Source organism: Phyllostomus hastatus, unplaced genomic scaffold (genome assembly GCF_019186645.2).
Source record: "Phyllostomus hastatus isolate PE091 unplaced genomic scaffold, TTU_PhHast_1.1 phas_scaffold_78, whole genome shotgun sequence".
Taxonomy (NCBI): Eukaryota; Metazoa; Chordata; class Mammalia; order Chiroptera; family Phyllostomidae; genus Phyllostomus; species Phyllostomus hastatus.
In genome coordinates, this window is record NW_025334041.1 from 53,838,595 (window position 1) to 53,860,634 (window position 22,040).

The 22,040-nt window shown below is 37.1% G+C and overlaps 1 protein-coding gene across 14 annotated transcripts in view; it reads left to right on the forward strand.

Moving 5' to 3' along the window:
• Positions 1-22,040, forward strand: part of SUGCT (succinyl-CoA:glutarate-CoA transferase) — a 1,092,359-nt gene that overhangs the window by 459,223 nt on the left and 611,096 nt on the right. For 13 of the 14 annotated variants that reach the window (XM_045828747.1, XM_045828740.1, XM_045828739.1 and 10 more), the window contains one exon: positions 1,387-1,458. The exons of the other annotated variant lie outside the window; for it this stretch is intronic. In XM_045828747.1, the coding sequence (XP_045684703.1) occupies positions 1,387-1,458 (72 nt within the window). The remainder of the gene's footprint in view (positions 1-1,386; positions 1,459-22,040) is intronic. 14 annotated transcript variants of the gene reach the window in all.

The following is a 22,040-nucleotide window of genomic DNA, read 5'->3' on the forward strand; positions in this document are numbered from 1 at the left end:
TGGACTTCTCATGTAAATGAAATCACAATATGTAACTTTTGCAACTAATTTTAGTTCATTTAAATTCAATAGTCACATGTGGTTAGTGGCTACCATAAGAAGCAAGGGAACTAAAAGACCAATTACTAGATACTTAAGAAATGCTGAAGGCTGAGGAGAAGATAGTCCCGCATAACAGGTCAGAGAGATTGGAAATGAACTCAGAGCCTAGAGATGACAGGTTTCTGAAGGATAGGAGAATAAACAGTACTAAATAATAAAGAGGGGTTAGGGTAGTTGGTAAAGAAGTATAAGCAAGTAATTTTGTATCATTTAGAAATGGAGGTAAGGGAGAATATTTCAAGATCGCCTGACAGGAGTGTCAGGATTGATGGGATTTTTGTTTTGTTGTTGTTAATGTTTTTAGTGTAGGCATGAGCCTGCAAGTAGGCAAAAGACAAGGATCTAGTGGAAGCAAAGAGATTCAAGATGTTTGAGCAGGGTTCTGGAAGATGTTAAGGTAATAGCAAGGTCATTAGCATATAGGCGAAAGCCCTGATAAGAAAGATAGAGGTCATGTTTCCCAGAGGCAGAAGTGAAGAAAAAGTAGACAAAGATACAGAGCAATTTCTACATAGAAAAGAAGGAAACTAAAGGAACTTACTTATTTAAGGTAAGTGAGAACAAGTCTTTCTTAAGGTAAAGTTTGGCCCCTCCAAACTGTACAAGGGAGTCCTGAGAAGTTCTCCAGAGGTGTTGAGACTATGGGACATAGGAATGTTAATTACTTATAAGTGTTGCTGTCCAAATGAATATGTCTTTAAAAAGGGACAGACATTTTCAGGTACATAAGTCACAAGAAGTCCAGGATCCAGATATGTCCATTTTTACTTACTAAAGAGTGAAAAGTGCCCAAAAGTTCACACCTGAGGATTATACAGATAAAATATAACTTCACAAGTTCACTCATCCATCCACTTTCCTCCCTCTTTCCCTTTCTTCCTGCTTTCCTTTTCTTCCCCTCTATTATTATAGTTTGTAGAAAACAATGTACCCTCTTGATTTTCCCTACAAGAATAAATGGAAACAAAACACAAAACTTTGTGAAAATACAAAATAAATCCAATTGTAATGAATATGAAATTTCATATTATGAGTTGTAATAAAATTCCAGTATTTTCTTATTTTTATAATTTTTTGCTCCCTGTCCCCAATGTAATAGCAGTGGAAGAGCCTGAAAATCTCAAATGAAAGCAACTATGCAAATATAAGTGAAAAATTTACTAATTGGTTGATAGTGACATTTTGAACAAGCTGTCTTTATACAAGTTTTGGTGATTAAAACTGACTTTTGTGGTATTCTCAATATATAAAATTATATACTTCTGTATGTATTTTTTATTTTAGGCTTTTAAAACCAAAGATGGATATCTTGTAGTTGGAGCAGGAAATAACCAACAGTTTGCTACCATGTGCAAGGTAATTTATAATCATTGGGATGAATGGATGATATATCCAACAATTCATTAGAGAAAAACCAGGAAGGTTAAATTTTGCCAAGAACAATGCTGCTAAGTATATAACGAACTCAAGACCCTCTGTGTTAGACAAGTGTATGCCATTTTCATATTTACAAATTCCAAGTACAAGGTCAGAATCAGCACTCTGATTGTATCACTATTTTTTTTTAGGTATATGGCTGTATTTGGAAATGAAAAATTATAGTAACTTAAATTATTCTAAAATTTGACCTGTGTACCAGTACTAACAGAAAGGAAACAAATGAAATTAAATTAAGGGGATTTTTAACATCAATTTTTTTCTTTCCCTCCCTTCCTCCCTCCCTCCCTCCCTCTACCCCTTCCTCTCTCCTCCCTCCTTCCTCCCTCCTTTCTTCCTTCTTTCCCTTCTTTCTTTCTGCAGCATGAGATCTAATTAGGCCCAAGTATAATCTACTGTCAACTTCATTGTATTTATCACTAGACATTTAACAAATTGTTTAAAAGTTAACTTTGTTGATTGAGTACATTTCTTCAAAATTTATATTTTAAGATTCCAGCAAGTAAGATTATATTTTAAAAATGTTGCTCCTCAGCAAGGCCTTAGAATCACTTAAAATAATTTTATGTTGAAGATACTCTAAGTTTTTCTAGCATTGCTTAGGCATTTAAAATTTTTGATGTTTTTGTATTTGTCTAAGTTGTATTGGTCTTTTGTTTTATTTAAGGCCTAATGCTAGAAATATTATCCAGATTTCTAAAAAATCTTCTCGTTGTAAGCAAAGTCCTCACCTACTGAGGATGTTTTCTGATTGGGAGAGGTTCATTTTTTTGTATTAACCATACTACCATGAGCTTTCAGTTTTGTTAAAGATGCCTATGAGTTCCTTATAAGAACCTTATTTATTGCAGTTAACTAATTATGTACAAAACTTATTTATTGCTATGCCTTTTTTGTGTGAGAGGCTAATGAGCAGAGCTGAAAACCACAGCAAAAGGATGGGAAGTACCACAGAGAAGGTGATAAATGGAGATAGTTCAATTGCAGGAAAGGCTGGAACATTTGAGGTGGTAAAGAAGGGAGCTGTTATAATGGTGACTCTGAGTAAATGTAGAGAAAACTGATTCAAACATTTGACCTAAGATCAAAGAATCTTTTATTGTGAACGGTCAAGGTTAAAAATATGAAACATACGGAAGCTGTTGCCTATGAAGTCATTTGTATACTCTAGCTCCAGAGATGTAAAAGCCAGTTCACTGCTATAACTGAGTACAGGTTTTCTTCCTGGGCCATATGTTTTAGAGTTTTCTCTCTCCAGAAAAGTGGGGGATGAGGGAAGAGAAATTACTGGTTGACATATTCTTCATTGTTGAAAATGTACTGAATTCTTTTTATTTTTGATTCATTACTGATGATTAATTTGAAACTTATGAACTCCCTCATAAGTATCCATAAGGACATTTTTGAAAAATATTTTTATTTCAAAGCAGAATATTTGCCATAAGTTTTAGTACTAGAAATATATGTTATTGCTGTAGTGTGTTACAATCCATTGTTTAAAGAGACTATCAGAAGGCTTTGGAGATTGGCATACTTGATCTGTTTTCCCCATGTGTGAGTGAGGAATGATTAATTCCTATTATGAACCATTAAAGCAGTATCTATAAAATCTGAGATCGTCAAAAGAAAATTTTATATGTTTAGGATTTTAATGTTATTTACATTATTTATGAGGGATTTTGAGCAATCATGCAATCTGAATGGCTTTTTCAAACTTCATAATTATACCCTTACATGTAACTTTGTCGTAAAAACCTTTTCACCTAAGAAAAATGACCTGCATCCTTATTTTGATGCAAGATTCTTCCCCCCGACATATGTAGTGAGTTTCTTTTTAATATTTTTTATTCATATTTGTCTGATAGTGAGAGGCTTGTCATTCAAATTGGCTTTATAGAAGGTGAGGTCCCAGTTTTGACATTGAGCCCATCAAAATTGTTCTTTTGCTAAGTAAGATCCACCATGAAAAATAAGGTGACTTTATCTCCTGGGGAGAAATGTACCAATGCTGTCTGCCATGAATGAGTAGAATTCACTTAGGCCTAATATCTTCCCCAAATAGAATTTGATATACTGGTTAACTAATACTTCTTGGGAGGTTCCTACTAGGGAGCTATTATTGTTAGGGATTAGAGTGAGGGCAAGAACATTGAGTTCAATGCTTGGGGCTGGGAACATCTTCCTGCATATAAAATGAACTTGGGTTTATAGCAAATCTTATTTTATGGTTCTTAACATGATACAGAAGAATAGGGTAGGTGAGCATATGTAAGCTATTTTAAGCTGATTGATACACCAACACTAATGGGTATTTCTATTTGAAGTATATTGACATCCTTTTAAAAGTCATTTAGACTGAAGGTTTTTTTATTGAAGGAAATATTCATTGGTTCTCAACTCCAGCATGGACAGAAAATCTTGAGCTCCATTTCCAAAGATTTCGACTTAGTTTGTCTGAGATAGGGCACAGTAAACTTATATTTTAATAAACATTGTAGTTGATTTGGGAGTAGGTGGTCTGTGGACATTATAACAATTCCAAGGCATTTTCTTTGCCTCAAAACTAGTCAGATGACTTCCGACTGGTTACTTAATCTTTGCTAAGTATCTGTGTCCTCATGATGAAATGAAGATTATAGTATAATACATAACTATAATCATATATAATTTTGGGGTTTTGTAATAGGGTAGATACTGAAAAACTCAGTACAGCTATGGCTCACAGTGTGCTCTTAAAAGTGGCCCTTATAAAAATTAGATGTGGAAATTCTGGTTATGGGTGAGATAGAGTAAGCACACTTGCTGCCTTTTCCATGGAACATATTAGTAAAACCTGGAGAGAATATACAGAGCATCTTTAAGAGGACTCTGAAAAGTAAGTAGAAACAGAATTGGGGAAAAACACCAAAATTTGAAGTACCTCTAATGTTTACCAGTTTTTCCTTCTAATGTGGACATGGATACAGTAGAACCTGAAACCTGGAAGTGGGCACCAGGGACATAGTTGAACTCAAGGAACTGCCTTACATTCTGGGCTTAAGGCACATGAAAGTGAGCTCTATTGTCAGAGAAAGTGTGGAAATCCTTCATTTTTTCTACTTTCCATTTTCTGGTACCCCAATTCCCAAGCATTCCTATAGTGGCAGCTGCAGATGAGTAGGAGTCGAAACTCAAAAGAAGGGGCCCTTTCCTCTTTATCACAGAGCTGTGTTCCCAAAGAGAGGGGTGAATACTTGTTCTCTGTCCTCCCACTTGGCCTCTGCCCTGAAAGTATGCTTTGGAGTGAGGTAACTGAAGAGAAGCTTCAGGGAACTGAAAAGAGATAGCAGAGAGGGAAAAGCTCTGGAAAACAATCTTTGAAGTTATTTGTGAAGTTTTGCACTCACTATTGAACTGTGCATACACTGATCTGATCCTTATCCATACACCAAAGATGTTGAGAACTCAGTTAACAAACAGACTACAGCCCACATTGTGGCTTGACCATTAAGTGGGGCACATGTGGGACAGGTTTGAATAGCACTACAAAGGCTTTGAAAACTGAACTAACACAAGAACCAAAGCACAAAGAAGGTTTTTTGGAACTTGTAGCCTGTACCTAATCAGGTCAACTGCTTTCTAAAAACAATAGCAACAGAAATTTTCTGTAGAATTTAAGTAAGACTCAGAGGTTTATAATGTAATATTCAAAATGTCCAGGACACCATTCAAAATTACTTAGTATATGAAAAACCAGAACTTGAATGAGAAAAGGCAATCAATAAATGCAAATACCAAAATGGCACAGATGTTGGATTTAACTTCCAAGAACTTTAAAACAGCCATTACAAAGATGCTCCAGTAAGCATCACAGACACTTTGGTATAAATGGAAAAGTAGCAGATCTCGTCCAAGATGGTAGTGTAGAAAGACCCTGAACTCACTCCCTCCCCATGAACACATTGAATCCACACTTGTGGGCAGAAAAATCTCTACTGAAGAAGAACTGTAGACTGGCTGAACACCTTCGCTGGAAATAAGAGACAGAGACAACATGGAAACAAGTAGGAGAGACAGAGGGTATCATGGGAACCCCAACCCCAGTGCATTGACTGGCAGTAGGGAGGGATCACTAAAGGGCCTATATGCAGACTCACCCAACCTGGGGCACAGCAAATATACAGTATCTTAAAGGGATTCTAGGAGGAAATCCATTTACTAACATGAGAACATTTACCAAACAGGAAGGGAACTGTGGAAACTCTCTCTGAAGTTAGAGATACTGAAGAGTACCATTTTTTGCTGCCATTCCACCTTGGTCAAATGGGCACAAACACAATCCAGAAGTTCTAGGCAGCTGGCTAAGGCCATCTCTGTGTGCCCCAGACCCCACACCAACACCAGTTCTATGGCTTGCCCCTGGATTCCCCATGGTGAATGCTCCCTTCAACTATAGCTCCAGCTTTTGTGCCCTGGACTGACTCAAGCTTCAGCCTGCTCCAACTACAGCTGAAACTAACATGCAAAATCTGTCCTGGCTCTACTTGCCTATCAGGACTCCCTGCACCTAAGTCAGACCCAACTAAACACCCAGTCAGCCTGCCAAGGCAGCTGTGGTAAGGCTTGACCCTGGGAATTCCTATAGCCCACATTTTATCCAGCTCCAGCTCCAGCTCCAACTGGCCTACCAAAGACACCTGGTACATGCAGTTTACAAAGGAGAAGCTCTACACAAGGTCATTTCTTAGTTACCAGAAGTTGCTGTTTTTCCTAAATTAAAGGAGGAAATATAGAGATATAACCAAAGTGAGGAGAAAGAGAAAAATGTTTCAAATGAAAGACAGAAAAAAACCCCAGAAAAATAACTAAATCAAATGGAGATAAGCTAGCTACCAGATAAAGTGTTCAAAACATTGGTTATAAAAATGCTCAACAGACTCAGGAGGAAAAAGATGAACTCAGTGAGAACTTCAACAAAGAAACAGAAAATATTTTAGAAAATCAGAACTGAAGAATATGATAATTGAAATAAAAAATACACTAGAGGGACTCAACAGTAGACTAGATGATGCACAAGACTGAATCAGTGACCTGGAAAATAAGATAGTGGAAATCACCCAATTGGAACATCAAAAAGAAAAAAAATAGAAATTAGATAGTTTAAGGATTCTCAGGGGGAGTAGCAAACAAACATTCCAACATTCACTTGAATTCATTTGGAATCTTTAGGATTTTAAAGGGAGAAGAAATAAAGGGACAGAGAACAAATTTTCCTAACCTGGAGTATGAAACATTCAAGTCTAGGAAGCACAGAAGAGTTTCAAGAGAATGAACCCAGTGAAGTCCAGATCAAGACACATTATAATTAAAATGCTAAAGGTTTAAGATAAAGAGAGAATCTTAAAAGCAGCAAGAGAAAAGCAGTAGATTATGTACAAGGGAGTTTCCATAAGACTTTCATCTGATTTTTCAGAAGAAACAATGCAGACCATAAGTGAATTGCACAATATATTCAAAGTGAAGAAAGGGGAAAACACCTACAACTAAGAATACCAGTGAAGGATAACCCAGTAGGGTTAATCCTACTGGTAAACCAGTAGGGTTATCCTTCATAACTGAAAGAGAAATAGAGAATTGTGCAGACAAGTGAAAGCTAAAGTTCATCACCACTAAACCAGCATTACACAAAAGGTTAAAGGGGCTCCTTCAAGCAGAAAAGACCAAAACTAAAAAAGAAGAAAATATAGAAATGAAAAAAAAATCACTGATAAAGGCCATTTAGTAAAGGTAATAGATCAACAATTATAAAACTAGTATGAAGGTGAAAAGACAAAAGTAAGAGCATTTGCAACTCCAGTAATAAATTAAGGAGTAAACAGAAGATATGAAATATGTCAAAAACATAAATGTGAGGTTGAGTAAGTAAATGAAATAATACTTCTTGTTAAGATGGCAGCAAAGATAGACATGGCTTACCACTTTGCACAACCACATCAAAATTACAACTAAAATACAGAAAAAACATCTCTCAGAACAGTCAAAAATCAAGTTGAATGTAAGTCTGACAATTAAAGAACCACATTCATCCAGACTGGTAGGAGGGGTGCAGATGTGGAACAGTCTGCTCCCGCACCCATGTGTGGTAGATAAAATTTGGGAGGGATATCTCGGGAGTGAGGAGTCCCAGCCTCACACCAGGTAACCCAGCTCAGGCTTCCAGTAACAGGAAGAATAGTTCCCCACAACTTATGGCTGCAAAAATGGACAGGGATTGAGTGAGGGGAGAAACTTCTGGAGCCCCAAGCACTTCCTCTTAAAGAACTCACGCACTGACTACCTACTCAGACTCCCTCCCTCTGAGCTCTGACACCTGGGTAGCAGCTTGGAAGGCACCAGTGGTGTGCTGTGCTGGGAGAGACTGAGGTGCCCACTATCAAGGTGAGCAGAGGTCATTGCCCCTGTTCAGGGTCCTTCCCCCACAGAGCCATGAAGATGGCAACTGGGTGCCATATCTGAGACTCTATCAACATGGCCAACAGTTTGACCTGTCTTGGAGATCCATGGAGACTTTACCCCACCCAATTTAAGACCCCACCCAGGCTGTTTTTCCATATGCTTGGCTAGTGTTCCCTCATGTTGCACATCTTAAGTCCTCTCAAATAAGAAACAGCTAGCCTCAATGAGCCCCAGGCCAAGTCCTAGCAGCAGCCAGCTTAGATTCACAGCTTGGCTTCACTTGGGAATCTTCAGGACCACCACAAGCAGCTGCCTTCTCAGATTGCTTTATAGCTCTAGTCAAGTGGCCCCAGGTGAAACATGGATGGGGACTGACCTTGGTCTGCACCACCCAGGAAACCCCAGGGTTAGGCACACACGATGGATGGCTACAGACCAAGTTGGAGCATCACACCTGCACAGCCGATCCTCCAAAGAGTGTGGAGGTTGTTGGTAGGTGGTCACAGCCAATCCTTGCAGCTGACTGGCCTAGGTAAATCCCTCCCATAGGTCTGCCAGTAGCAACCAAGGCTCAACCACAAGAGGAGGTTGTATTCAGCCCACAAAAAGGGATGCCTCGAGTACCGAGCCTGGATGATGGGGGAGGATGTGCAACTGGACCCTACAGGACCTCTACATTAGACCACACTACCAAGATATGGAGTCAAAGCAGCTCTACTTAATACATAGAAACAAACACCGGGAGGCTGTACCAGTAGATTTAAGATTTAAGTACCAGTAGATTTAAGAAGATTAAAATAATATTAATTATCTTCTCTTCAAAGCAGTATGAAACTAGAAATCAATTACAAGAATACAGGGGAAAACAAAAACAAGTGGAGGTTAAATAACGTGTTACTACACAGTCAGTGTTTAGTGAAGAAATCAAGGAGGAAATAAACAACAAAATCCTGAGACAAATGAAAATTGAAATATAGTAATCCAAAAACTTTGGACAGAGTAAAAGCAGTTCTAAGTGGGAAATTCGTAGTGACACTGGCTTATCTCAAGAAACATGCAAGAAAAGTCTCAAATAAATTAACTTTATACCTAAAGGAACTTAAAAAAGGACAAACAAAGCCCAAAGTGAGTAGGAGGAAAGAAATATTTGTAAGAGCAGAAACCACCAAATAGAGACCAAGAAAGGTCCATGAAACTTAAAAGCTGCTTCTCTGAAAGATAAACAAAATTGATGAATATTTAGCCAGACTCAACAAGAAGAAAAGGAAGTATCCAAATGAATAAAATAAGAAATGAGAGTTAATAACCAACACCACAGATATACAAAGGAATTATGAAAATACTATGAACAATTATACTCCAAAATATTGGACAACCTAATAGAAAGGGACAAGTTTCTAAATATTTATAATCTTCCAAGATTGAATTAGGAGTAAGCCAAAAATCTGAACAGATCAATTTAGAAATGAAATTGAGTTAGTAATCAAAAACTTCCAAAAAACAAAAGTCCATGATCAGATTGCTTCTCAGGCAAATTTGCTAAACAGTCAAAGTGAAGTAAAAGCTACTCTTTGTAAACTATTCCAAAAAAATATTGAAGAGGACAGAAAGCTTCCAAACTCATTCTAAAAGGCCAGCATTACCTGATATCAGAACCATACAAAAACATTATAAAAAAGAAAATTATAGATCAGTATCCATCATGAACATATATGCAAAAATACTCAACAAAATATTAGCAGACCAAATTAACAATACATTAAAAAGATCATACAATGATCAAGGAAGATTGTAGCAATACAAGAATCATTCATTATCTAAAAATTAACATGATACACCATATAAACAGAATGAAAGATAAAATTTATACGATCATCTCAAGATATGTAGAAGAAGCACTTGAAAAATTTAACATTGATTTTTGATAAAAACTGAACAGATGTGTAGAGAAGAAACATACCTCAACCTAATAAAGGTATGACAAACACTGCTATGTTCATACTACACCACACTCAATAGTAAAAAGCTTAAAGCTTTTTTCTCTAAGTTGAGGATTAAGACAAGGATGCCTTTATAATTGTTCCTGCAAACCCTTCACCCTTTTCCCCTGAAATTCTCTTTCTCCTCTCCTCTGGTCACTGTGAGAACAGGGGTGGGTGGAAACGGGAGGGAGGTGGGGAGGGGTGGGGTGCTGGGCTGGGGTGGGGGGAAAAGGCAGAAAATTGTACATGAACAACAATGAATAAAAAAAGGTTTAAAAAAATAAAAAGGACAAAGATGCCCACTCTCACCATTCTTACTCATGATTGTATTGAGGATCCTAGCCACAACAATCAGACAAGGAAAAGAAATGAAATGTATCCAAATTAAAAAGGAAGATCTAACATGTGGCTTTTTCTAGATGTCATGATAATATGTATAGAAAACCCTAAAGATTCCACAAAAAACTATTTGAACTAATAAATGAGTTTAGTAAAGTAACATTACAAAAATAATATTTGGAGCAGTTTAATGTCTGTACAAAAATAATGAACTACCAGAAAGAGAATTTACTAACCTCCTCTCAGGGCCAATCTAGAAGTACAACTAAATTGTAGAGAAATCACCCTGAATAACCAACTGAACACTAGCTGGAGAGAAGCCTTATAACCAAGGTCAGACAGAAGAAACCATTTCAACACAACAAAGACTGGTAGGGAGTGTAGAGGAGGCGAGGTGCAAGAGGTCTGTCTGGGATCCTATGGACAGTAGCTGAAGTTCTAAAGGAATATTTCAGCATCTAGGCCTTCCCCCTGAGAAGTGTGGGGTCTAAACTGCAAGTAGGACTCCCCAGCCTACAGCACCAGAGCCAGAAAAGAACCCAAATAACATCTGGCTGTGAAAAGCAACAGTGTTGCTGTCTTCCAGGTAAGCATTGCTAAAGATGCAGAGAGCCTCTTAAAGGACCAGTGCACAAAATTGTGTTTGCAGTCACTTACCCTGGGCTGTGGCAGAAGGAGAGGAGAGCGGACTAGACATGCTTGAGGAGAGTCCGGGGTTGGTGGCTCTGGGGAGAGAACTGAAAGAACAGCAACCAGGATCCCTAGGTTGAGTGATTCCCTATATGGCAGAAACTATCTTTCACAGTTAGAGCACTCCTCTCCCAGTGGCATCAGCCTGAGGGGAAGCAATGGCCTGCCCACAGGAATTACTCTGCCCTACTCTGAGATGCTAGAGGTGGGCTTCAGACTACAGTTTAAGTTTATATTATTGATCACTTTAACAACAAAGGTGGGAAATACAAAGGAACAGCCTAAACGGAAAGACAAAGAAACAGACCCCAAATGAGAGAACAAGAGAATTCTTTAGAAGAACGAGATGAAAGGGAGACAAGCAATTTATCAGATAGAGAGTTTAGAGTAATGATTATAAAGATACTCAATAGCATGAAAAAAAAAACACATAGTAGGACCAATAAAACAGGAGCAGTCAGAAATAAAGAATGGAATATCTGAAATACATAATACACTGGAAGGAATAAACAATAGTTTACATCAAGTAGACAATTCCATCAGTGATTTGGAAGAGAATGTACAAAAAGTCATCCAGGCAGAGCAGCAAAAAATATATAATTAAAAAAAATAAGGAGAGCTTAAGAACCATTTTGGACAACATGAAGTATAACAACATCTGCATCATGAGGATTCCAGATGGAGGACAGAGCAAGAAAGGCATCGAGAATTTTTTGGGGGGGGGGGGATTTCTTATTTTATTTATTTTTATTTTTATTTTTATTTTTTTATTTTAATCATTGTTCAAGTACAGTTTTCTCCCTTTTACTTCCAGTCCAGCCCACCGACCCAACCCTTCCCACGTCCCTCCCATTACCACCCTCCCCCTAGCTTTTGTCCATGTGTCCTTTAAATTTGTTCCTGTAAACCCTTCCCATTCTCCCCTGAAATTCCCTCTTCTCTCCTTTCTGGTCACTGTCAGCCTGTCCTCTATTGCAATGTCTTTGGATATATTCTACTTGTTTATTTTTTGTTGTTGTTGTTTAGGTTCCTGTTAAAGGTGAGATCATATGGTATTTGTCCTGTACCACCTGTCTTATTTCACTTAGCATAATGCTCTCCAGTTCCATCTATGCTGTCGCAAAGGGTAGGAGCCCCTTCTTTCTCTGCTCCGTAGTATTCCATTGTGTAAATGTACCAGTTTTTTTTTATCCATTTGTTTACTGACAGGCACCTAGGTTGCTTCCAGCGCTTGGCTATCGTGAATTGTGCTGCTATGAACATTGAGATGCATAGGTTCTTTTGGATTGGTGTTTGAGGGTTCTTAGGATATAATCCCAGCAGTGGAATTGCAGGGTCAAAAGGCAGTTTCATTTTTAGTTTCCTGAGCAAATTCAATACTGTTTGCCACAGTGGCAAACAGTATTTAGTATATGCCAGTCTGCATTCCTTCCAACAGTGCACTAGGGTTCCCTTTTCTCCACATCCTCTTCAACACTTGTTTGTTGATTTGTTTATGATGGTCATTCTGACTGGTGTGAAGTGGTATCTCCTCTTTGGAGAAGTGTCTGTTCAAGTGTTTTGGCCATTTTTTAATTGCATTTTTTTTGTCTTCCTGGAGTGGAGTTGTGTGAATTCTTTATATAATTTGGAGATCAAACCCTTGTCAGAGGTATCATTGGCAAATATGTTTTCTCAAATAGTTCTCTTTTCATTTTAATGCTGTTTTCTTTGGCTGTGCAGAAGCTTTTTGATTTGCTGAGGTTCCATTTGTTTATTCTTTCCTTTGTATGCCTTGCTTTAGGGGTCATATCAATGAAGATGTTGCTGTATAGAATGTTTGAGATTTCCCTGCTAATGTTTTCCTCTAGGACTTTTATGGTAACACAACTTATATTTAAGTCTTTAATCCACTTTGATTTTATTTATATGTATGGTGTAAGTTGGTAATCGAGTTTCATTTTTTTGCATGTAGCTGTCCAGATCTCCCAACACCATTTGTTGAAGAGGCTATTTTTACTCAATTTTATGGTTCTCCCTCCTTTGTTAAATATTAATTGACCATAGAGACTTGGGTTTATTTTTGGGTTCTCTGTCTGTTCCATTGGTCCATATGTCTGCTCTTATGCCAGTACCAGGTTGTTTTGATTACAGTGGCCTTGTAATACAGTTTGATATTAGATATTGTGATCCCTCCTACTTTGTTTTCCTTTCTCAAAAGTACTTCAGCTATTCAAGGTTGTTTTTGGTTCCATATAAATTTCTGAAATGCTTGTTCTATATCTGTGAAATATGTCATTGGTACTTTAATAGGGATTGCATTGAATCAATAAATTGCTTTGGGTAATATGGACATTTTGATGATGTTAATTCTTCCAATCCATGAGCATGATACATGCCTCCATTTATTAGTGTCTTCATTAATGCCTTTCTTTGGTGTTGTGTAGTTTTCTCAATACAGGTCTTTTACCTCCTTGTTTAGGTTAATTCCTAGGTACCTTATTTTCTTGTTGCTATATCGAATGGGATTTTTTCCTGATTTCTGTTTCTGATATTTCATTGTTGTTCAAAAATCTGTTTGATTTCTGAATAGTGTCTTTGTATCCTGCTGTTTTGCCAAGTTCACTTATTAGATCAAGTAGTTTTTTGGTGAACTTGGTAGGATTTTCTATGTACACTATCATGTCATCTGCAAACAATGACAGTTTTGCATCCTCCTTTCCAATTTGGATGCTGATTATTTCTTTATCTTCTCCGATTATTGTGGCTAGGACTTCCAATGCTATACTGAATAAGAGTTGTGAAAGCAGACATCCTGCTCTTTTTCCTGAAGTTAATGGGAAAGATTTTAGTTTTTGCCCATTGAGTATGATGTTGGCTGCAGGTCTCTCAAATATGGCCTTTATTATGTTGAGGAATGCTCCCTCTATTCCCACTTTGCTAAGTCTTTTTATCAGAAAGGAGTACTGTACCTTATCAAATACTTTTTCCACATCTATTGATATGATCATGTGATTTTTGTCTTCATTTTGTTTATGTGATGTATTGCATTTATTCATTTGTGAATATTGTATCCTCTTTGCATCCCTGGGATGAATCCCAACTGGTCATGGTGTATGATCTTTTTAACGTTTTGCTGGATGCAGTTTGCCAATATTTTGTTGAGGATTTTAGCTTCTATGTTCATCAGCAATATTGGCCTGAAGTTTTCTTTCTTTGTGAATGTCTTTCTCTGATTTGGGGATTACGATGATGCTGGCTTCAGAAAAAGAGTTTGGAAGTCACCCAACATTTTGGAATTTTTGGAATAGTCTGTGAAGGATAGGGGTTAGCTCTTTCTTAAATACTTTGTGAAATTCTCCTCTGAAGCCATCTGGTTCCGGGCTTTTGTGTGTCGGAAGCTTTTTGATTACTGTTTCAATTTCATCAGCAGTTATTGCTCTGTTCAGGTTTTCTGCTTCTTCTTTGAGTTTTGGAAGATTACACTTTTCTAGAAATCTGTCCATTTTATCTGTTTTCAAATTTCTTTGCATATGTTTCTTCATAGTAATTTCTTACAGTCCTTTGTATTTCTGTGATATCAGTTGTAATATCTCCTCTTAATTTCTGATTGTGTTTATTTTGGCCCTTTCTCTTCTTTTCTTGATGAGTCTGCTTAAAGGCTTGTTGATTTTCTTTATCTTTTCAGAGAACCAGATTCTTGATTTATTTATCCTTAGAACTGTGCTTTTAGTCTCTATGTCATTTAATTCTGCTCTGATCTTGGTTATTTCCTTCTTTTTACTTGCTAACAGCTGTCTTTGTTGTTCCTAAATTTCTTGTAGGTATAGGGTTAGGTTGCTTATTTGAAATGTTTCTATCTTTTTAAGGTAGGCCTGTACCTCTATGAACTTCCCTCTCAGGACTGCCTTTGCTGTGTCCCATAAGTTTTGCATTGCTGTGAGTTCATTTTCATTTGTTTTTAGAAACTTTCTGATTCTTTCCTTGATCTCATTTTTGATCAGTTCATTGTTTAATAGCATGCTATTCAATCTCCATGATTTTGAGTGTTCTGGTTTTTTTTTCCTTAAGGTTGATTTCTAGTTTAATTCCCTTGTGATCCAAGACAATGCTTGGTATCATTTCAATTTTGTTGAATTTGTTGAGGCTTGTTTTATGTCCTATCATGTGGTCTATCTTTGAAAATTTTCCATGTGCATTTGAAAAGAATGTGTGTTTAGCTTCTTTGGGATGAAGGGCTCTCTATATATCAGTTAAGTCCATTTCATCCAGGGCATTGTTCAATGCCACAATATCTTTGTTGATATTTTGTTTGGAAGATCTATCCATTTTTGACAGTGTGGTGTTGAAATCCCCTACTATAATTGTGTTGCTCTCAATATCTTTCCTGAAGTCCTCTAAGATTTTTTTATGTATTTGGGTGCTGCTATGTTGGGTGCATATATCTTTACAATGTTTATGTCTTCTTGGTTTATTCTTTCCTTGAGTATTATGAAGTGACCTTCTGGGTCTCTCTTTATGGCCCTTTCTTTGAAGTCTATTTTTTCTGATATGAGTATTGCTATCCTGGCTTTTTTTTTCCTGTTCATTTGCTTCAAATACTTGTTTCCAGCCCTTCACTTTCAGTCTGTGTAGATCTTTTGTCCTGAGGTGGGTCTCTTGTATGCAGCATATGTGTGGTTCATGCTTCCTTATCACTCAGCTATTCTATTTCTTTTGATCCAAGCATTTAATTCATGTCCATTTAAGGTTATTATTGATAGGTACTTATTCATTGCCATTTTCATACCTGGGTTCCTCTCTATCTCTTTCATTTCCTTGCTTTCCTTAAAGCAGTCCCTTTCGCATGTCTTGCAGAGCTGATTTGGTGGAGGTGTATTCTTTTAGACTTCTTTTGTCTGGGAAGCTCCTTAATTGGCCTTCTATCTTGATTGAAAGCCTTGCTTGGTAAAGTAGCCTTGGTTGCATACCGCCGGTTCTCATTACTTGGAATATTTCCTTGCATTCTCTTCTGGCTTGGAGTGTTTCCATTGAGAAGTGTGCTGCTAACCTTATCAGTACTCCCTTGTATGTTACTTCTTGTTTTCCCCTTGCTGCCTTTAAGATTCTCTCTTTGTCTTGGAATTTTGGCATTTTTATCATGATGTATCTTGAACTGGGCCTCTTTAGGTTCCTCTTGATTGGGACTCTCTGTGTTTCCTGGTTTTGTGTGACTTTTCCTCTCCTCAAACTAGGGAAGTTTTCCATTATTACTTTTTCAAACAGGTTTTCTATCCCTTGTTCTTCTCCTTCTGGTATCTGTATTATATGCATATTGCTACTTTTTTTGTTGTCCTGCATTTCCCTTAACCCCTCTTCATTCTTTCTGAATCTCTTTTCCTTTTCTTGCTCTATCTGCATATTTTTTTCTACCTTGTTCTGCAGTTGACTGATTTGATCCTCTGCTTCATGTGGCCTGTTTTTGATTCCTTCTCCTGTGTTCTTCAGTTCAGAAATTGTATTCTGTATTTCTTCTTGGCCCTTGTTGATATTTTCTATTTCTTTTTCATGTTCATATAGTTTGAAGTAAGTTTATTATTGTTTCCCTGTAGTTTCTGGTAATTCACAGTGATGCCATTGAGCTTCCTGATAACCATCGCTTTGAACTCAATATCTGATAGTTGAGTTGCCTCTATTTCATTTAACATTTTTTTTCCTGAGGCTTCCTCCTTCCCTTTCATTTGGGCTTTTTTTTTCTTTGTCTTCCCATTGTTTGTGACACTCTTCTTGTTAACCTCTGCTTCTTATTATAATCTCTTCTGGCTCCCTAGAATTGTGGTGTGCACCTCCATAGTAGGAGTCCTGTAAGATTTAGTCATGCCATCTCCTCTGTATCCTGAACTTGCTGCTCTTGGGCTGTCATGTATGTTGGCTATTTGGATGTTTTTGGGTATTGATTATTGTTGGGCCTTTCTGTGGTGGGTCCTTTCCTCCAGCTGGATTACTGAGGGTCACTCCACCTGCCACATGTTTTATTCTGTTGTTCATGTGTGTAGAGGTTGTGTTGAAGCTGGTTCTTCTATCTCTCCAAGGTTCTGAAGCTTCTCTCTCACTATTGTTCAATTGATTGTTCTGGGCAAATGCTCCACCATTTAGTTCTACTTCAAGGTTGATCTTGGTGGAGGTTAGTGTGGCTTCTACTTGTTCACCATCTTCCTTTATTATCTGTTGGTGGTTCTTTTGTTGGTGGGTTCTTTCTTCTAGCAGGTATACTGGTGTTGACAGATCCCACCTGCTTTTTATGTGATCAGTTGGAGGGGGAAGGCCAAATTGATTAAGGCAGCAGAAGTGTATTGTATAGGATTTAAAGTACCAGCATGTAAAGAATAGATAGGAGATTCTTTGGGCCAGTATATTGTTAACAGTGATATTTTGCTGAACCAACCAGTTTTTAGAAAGGGTGGAAAAAAGATAAGACTCTTGTTAGAAGTGGAGGGGTTGTGAATTGAATCCAGAAAACAGTGAGCTTGTGGGAAGTTAGATTATGAGATATTGTGAGAGTAAAGAATAGAAAAGAGGTGTGGTGTGAGAGAATAGAGTTAACCACAACAGTAATAAAGTTCTCAAAGACAGTGAACTGGCCTAAGATCCTGGAGCGGTGCTATGTATTACTTACAATTTTATGGAACAGCAATTATTTAAAATAATACTAGAACACCAATCATATGACAGAATCTGTGTGATATGAATAACAAGAGTAGGAAGTACATGACCTAGAGTAATGTGGTATTGGAACACAAGTGAAGTGAAAGATGGAAAATTAAAAATATACTATGGAAGAGAGAACAAGGAAAATCAGTCACAGAATATAATTAATGAAACAAGATGAAGAAAACTAAACAAAAAGAAGAGAACCAAAAATACTAATAAAGTGAAAGAAGTAAAAATAATAAAAAATAGTAATACAAATAAACAATAACTCGTATGTTCTCTGGAATAGCAAAGTGTAATTTGTCTCAGTTTCTCAGTTGTTGTGATGATCATTCTTTGGGTGTGACTCTGGTCCTTTCACAGCTCCAGGTCTTATTGTCTCCTTTGTGGGAAAAGAAAGAGGGAGAGTGAGAGGAGGAAGGGGGGAGGGACCGGGAGAGGGAAAGAGAGAGGGATGAGCCTCCTGCTTTTTATGCCTTCAGTTTACCAGTTTTGCTGTCCTTGAGGTGCACTAATTATGGGCAACTCACACATCACCTCCTTGCTCTTTGCTGTCCTAGGTGCTGGGGACTCTCAAAGTCTCTTCAGGCTAGTTCAGCTCCCCCACTAAGTTAGGTTTTTCTGGGGACTGCTAATTCTCTGAGCCCTGTTTCTCTGCTCTGTTGGGGGTACCTCTGCTTTCCTCTTAGCAAGCCAGTCTAGGTCCAAAGGGTGGCATCCCCTAAGTGGCTGCTGTGTTGGGTGTGGGCATGCGCCTCTGGTGTGGTGGTCTTGGGCAAAGTCAGATGGGGTGGCAGTTATGGGCACGCAGACTCTACTGCTGCAGTGGCACAGTTGTGTTGCAGTGGTGTCTGGTGGGAACTGCTGGGGCCACGGGTGTGGGGAGGCTTTGAACCCATTTATGATAAAGAGTTTCAGCAAAGTGGGATTAGAGGAGGCACACCTAACAAAATGAAGGCCATATATAACAAACCCACTGCTAATGCCATACTCAGTGGGCAAAAACTATAAGAGTTTCTCTTAACATAAGGAACATGACAATGATGACCAATTTCACCTCTCTTATTCAACATAGTACTCATAGTCCTAACCACAGGTATCAGACCAGAAGAAGAAATAAAAGACATCCAAAGTTGAAAGGAAGAAGTACAACTGTCTTTATTTGTAGATGACATGATGTTGTACATAGAGAACTCCAAAGATTCCATCAAGAAACTGCTAGAAGTGATAAATGAATTCAGCAAAGTAAGAGGATACAAAATTAATATCCAGAAATGTTCCATTCTTATATGCCAGTAAACAAACTAACAAAGGGAAATTTAGAAAGCAATCCCATTCACAATTGCTTCCAAAAGAATAACGTACCTAGGAATAAACCTAACCAAGGATGTAAAAGACCTATACTCAGAAAACTATAAGACACTGAACTCGGAAAGTGGAGAAGACACAAACGAGTAGAAGCACATAATGTGTTCATGGATAGGAAGAATTAATGTCATTAAAATGTCTATATAACTTGAAGTATTCTATAGATTCAATGCAATTGCTATCAAGATTCCAATGACTTATTACACAGAGCTAGAACAAATATTTCAAAAATTTATATGGAACCACAAAAGGCCCTGAATAGCAACAGTGATCCTGAGAAAGAACAAAGTTGGAGGAATTGTGCTACCTAATATAAACAAAACAAAATAAAACTGTACTATAAGACCATAGTAATCAACATAGCATGGTACTGGCATAAAAAGGCAGAAATAGATCAATGAACCCTAACAGACAGCCCAGAAATAAACCCACACCTTTATAGTCAATTAATATTCAACAGAGGAAGAAAGCACATACAATGGGCTAAAGATAATTTATTCAACAAATGGTGTTGAGAAAATCATCTACACAGATCCATGCAAAAAAAAAAAATGAAACCAGACCATCTTCTGACACCACACACAAAACTAAACTTAAAATGATTCAAACACTTAAATGTTAGACCTGGAACCTAAAAATTCTACAAGAAAACATTTGCAGAAAAATCTGAGACATTGCTTGTAGCAATATTTTTGGCAGATGTATCTCTGTAGGCAGGGGGAAAAATATAAATGCTACTACATCAAACTAAATAGGTCTTGCACAGCAAAGGAATCATCAACAAAATAAAAAGACAACCTCAGGAGAACATATTCTCTGATACATATGATAAGGGGTTAATATCCAGAATTTATAAAGTACTTACAAAACTCAAAACAAACAAACAAAAAAAACAACCTAATTAAAAAATGTTCAAAGGATCTGAATGGACTCTTCTCCAAACAGGACATACAGATGTCCAACAGACATATGAAAATATGTTCAGAGTTACTAATCATCAGATAAATGCAAATTAAAACCACAGTGAGATACCATCTCACAGTGGTCAGAATGGCTATCATCAATAAGTCAACAAACAGCAAGTACTGGTGAAGATGTGGAGAAAGGAGAACCAAAGGCACTGTTGGTGGGAATGCAGACTGTTGCCGCCATTGTGGAAAGCAATATGTAGATATCTCAAAACATTAAAAATGGATCTTCTTGTTGACCCAGTGTCCCTCTTCTGGGAGTATCTGAAGGAAGAGGGAACACTAATTTGAAAGAATATATGCACCTCTGTGTTCAATGTAGCATTTTTTGCAATTGCCAAGATATATGGAAGCAGCCCAAGTGTCCATCTGTAAATGAGTGATAAAACAACTATGGGATATTTACACAATGCAATAAGTACTCAGCTGTGAAAAAGAAGAAAATTTTACCATTTGTGATAGTATAGATGGACCTTGAGAACATTATGCTAAGTAAAATAAGCCAATCAGAGAAAGACAAATGCCATATGATTTCACTACAGTGTGAGAGCTAATGAATAAACTGAACCAACAAGTAACATAGGGACAGACATATAGAGGGAGAGCAGAGTGACAGCTAGTGGGAGTAGTAGTGAATGGAGGTATCAAGCACAAAAGAAAAAGGACTCATGGATATGGACAACAGTGTGGTGATCATTGGGCAAGGGTGTTATAAGGAGGCCAAATGGTAATGGAAAATACAATAAAAATTAAATAAAAAAGAAAACAATCTCTTTTACAATTGCATTAAAAATGAAATGCATAGAAATAAATTCAACCATGTAAGCAAAATAAGTGTACTCTGAAAACTAGAAGACATTTAATGAAGAAATTGAAGAAGACACAAATAAATGGAAGAATATACCATGCTCATGGATTATAAAAATTGTTATTGCCAAAATCTTCATAATACTCAAAGCAATCTCTTGATTCTGTGTAAGCTCTATTCAACTGCTGGTGGTGCTTTTCAGAAAACTAGGACAAATAATCCTCACATTTATGTGGAACCATGAAAACCCTGAATAGCCAAAGCTCTCTTGAGAAACAAGAACAAAGTTTGAGATATCATGTACCCTGATTTCAAACTCTACTATAAAGTTACAGTAGTGAAAACATTAAGGTTTTGAAACAAAACAAAACTCATAGGTCAATGCAACATAATAGAGATACTGAAGTAAACCTACCAATATACAGTCAATCTATCACTAAGCAGGCAAAAATATACAATGTGGAAAAGACAGTTTATTAAAAGTTTGTGTTGGTAAAAGTGTACAGACACATGGAAAAAAAAAACAACTAAGAAAGAAATTAGGCCATGTTCTTACAACATATATAAAAAGAAACAAAAAATGGATTAAAATCCTGAATGTGAGACCTAAACCATAAAGGTCTTAAAAGAAAACATAGGCAGTAAACTCTTTGATATCAGTCTTAGCAATCTTTTTTTGGGAGGGGGATATGGTTCCTTGAGTGAAGATAAGAAAATAAAAGTTAAAAATGCAAATGATACTACATAAAATTAAAAAGATTTTAGATAGTGAAGAAAACTGTCATGATGAAAAGTCAACCTACTGACTGGGAGAAGTTATTTGCAATTGATATAACTAAGTGGTTAATATTTAAAACAAATAAAAATTTCATACTGCACAATGTAAAAAAAAACTGAATGAAAAAATTAGCAGATGGCCAATAGACATATGTAAAGATACACAGCATTAGAAATCTTCATGGAAATGGAAATCAAAACCAAAATGAGATATTACCTCACACTTGTCAGAATGGCTGTTATCAAAAAGACAACATATAGCAAGTGTCGGTGAGGATGTGTAGAACAGGGAACCCTTTTTTGCTGTTGGTAGGATTTTAACTGGAGCAGCCGCTATGGAAGACAGGATGGAGATTCCTCAATAAATTAAAAATAGAATTACTATATGATCCAGCATTTTCTGTTCTGGATATTCAACCAAAGAAAACAAAAACACTAATTCAAAAGTATATATCCACCCCTATG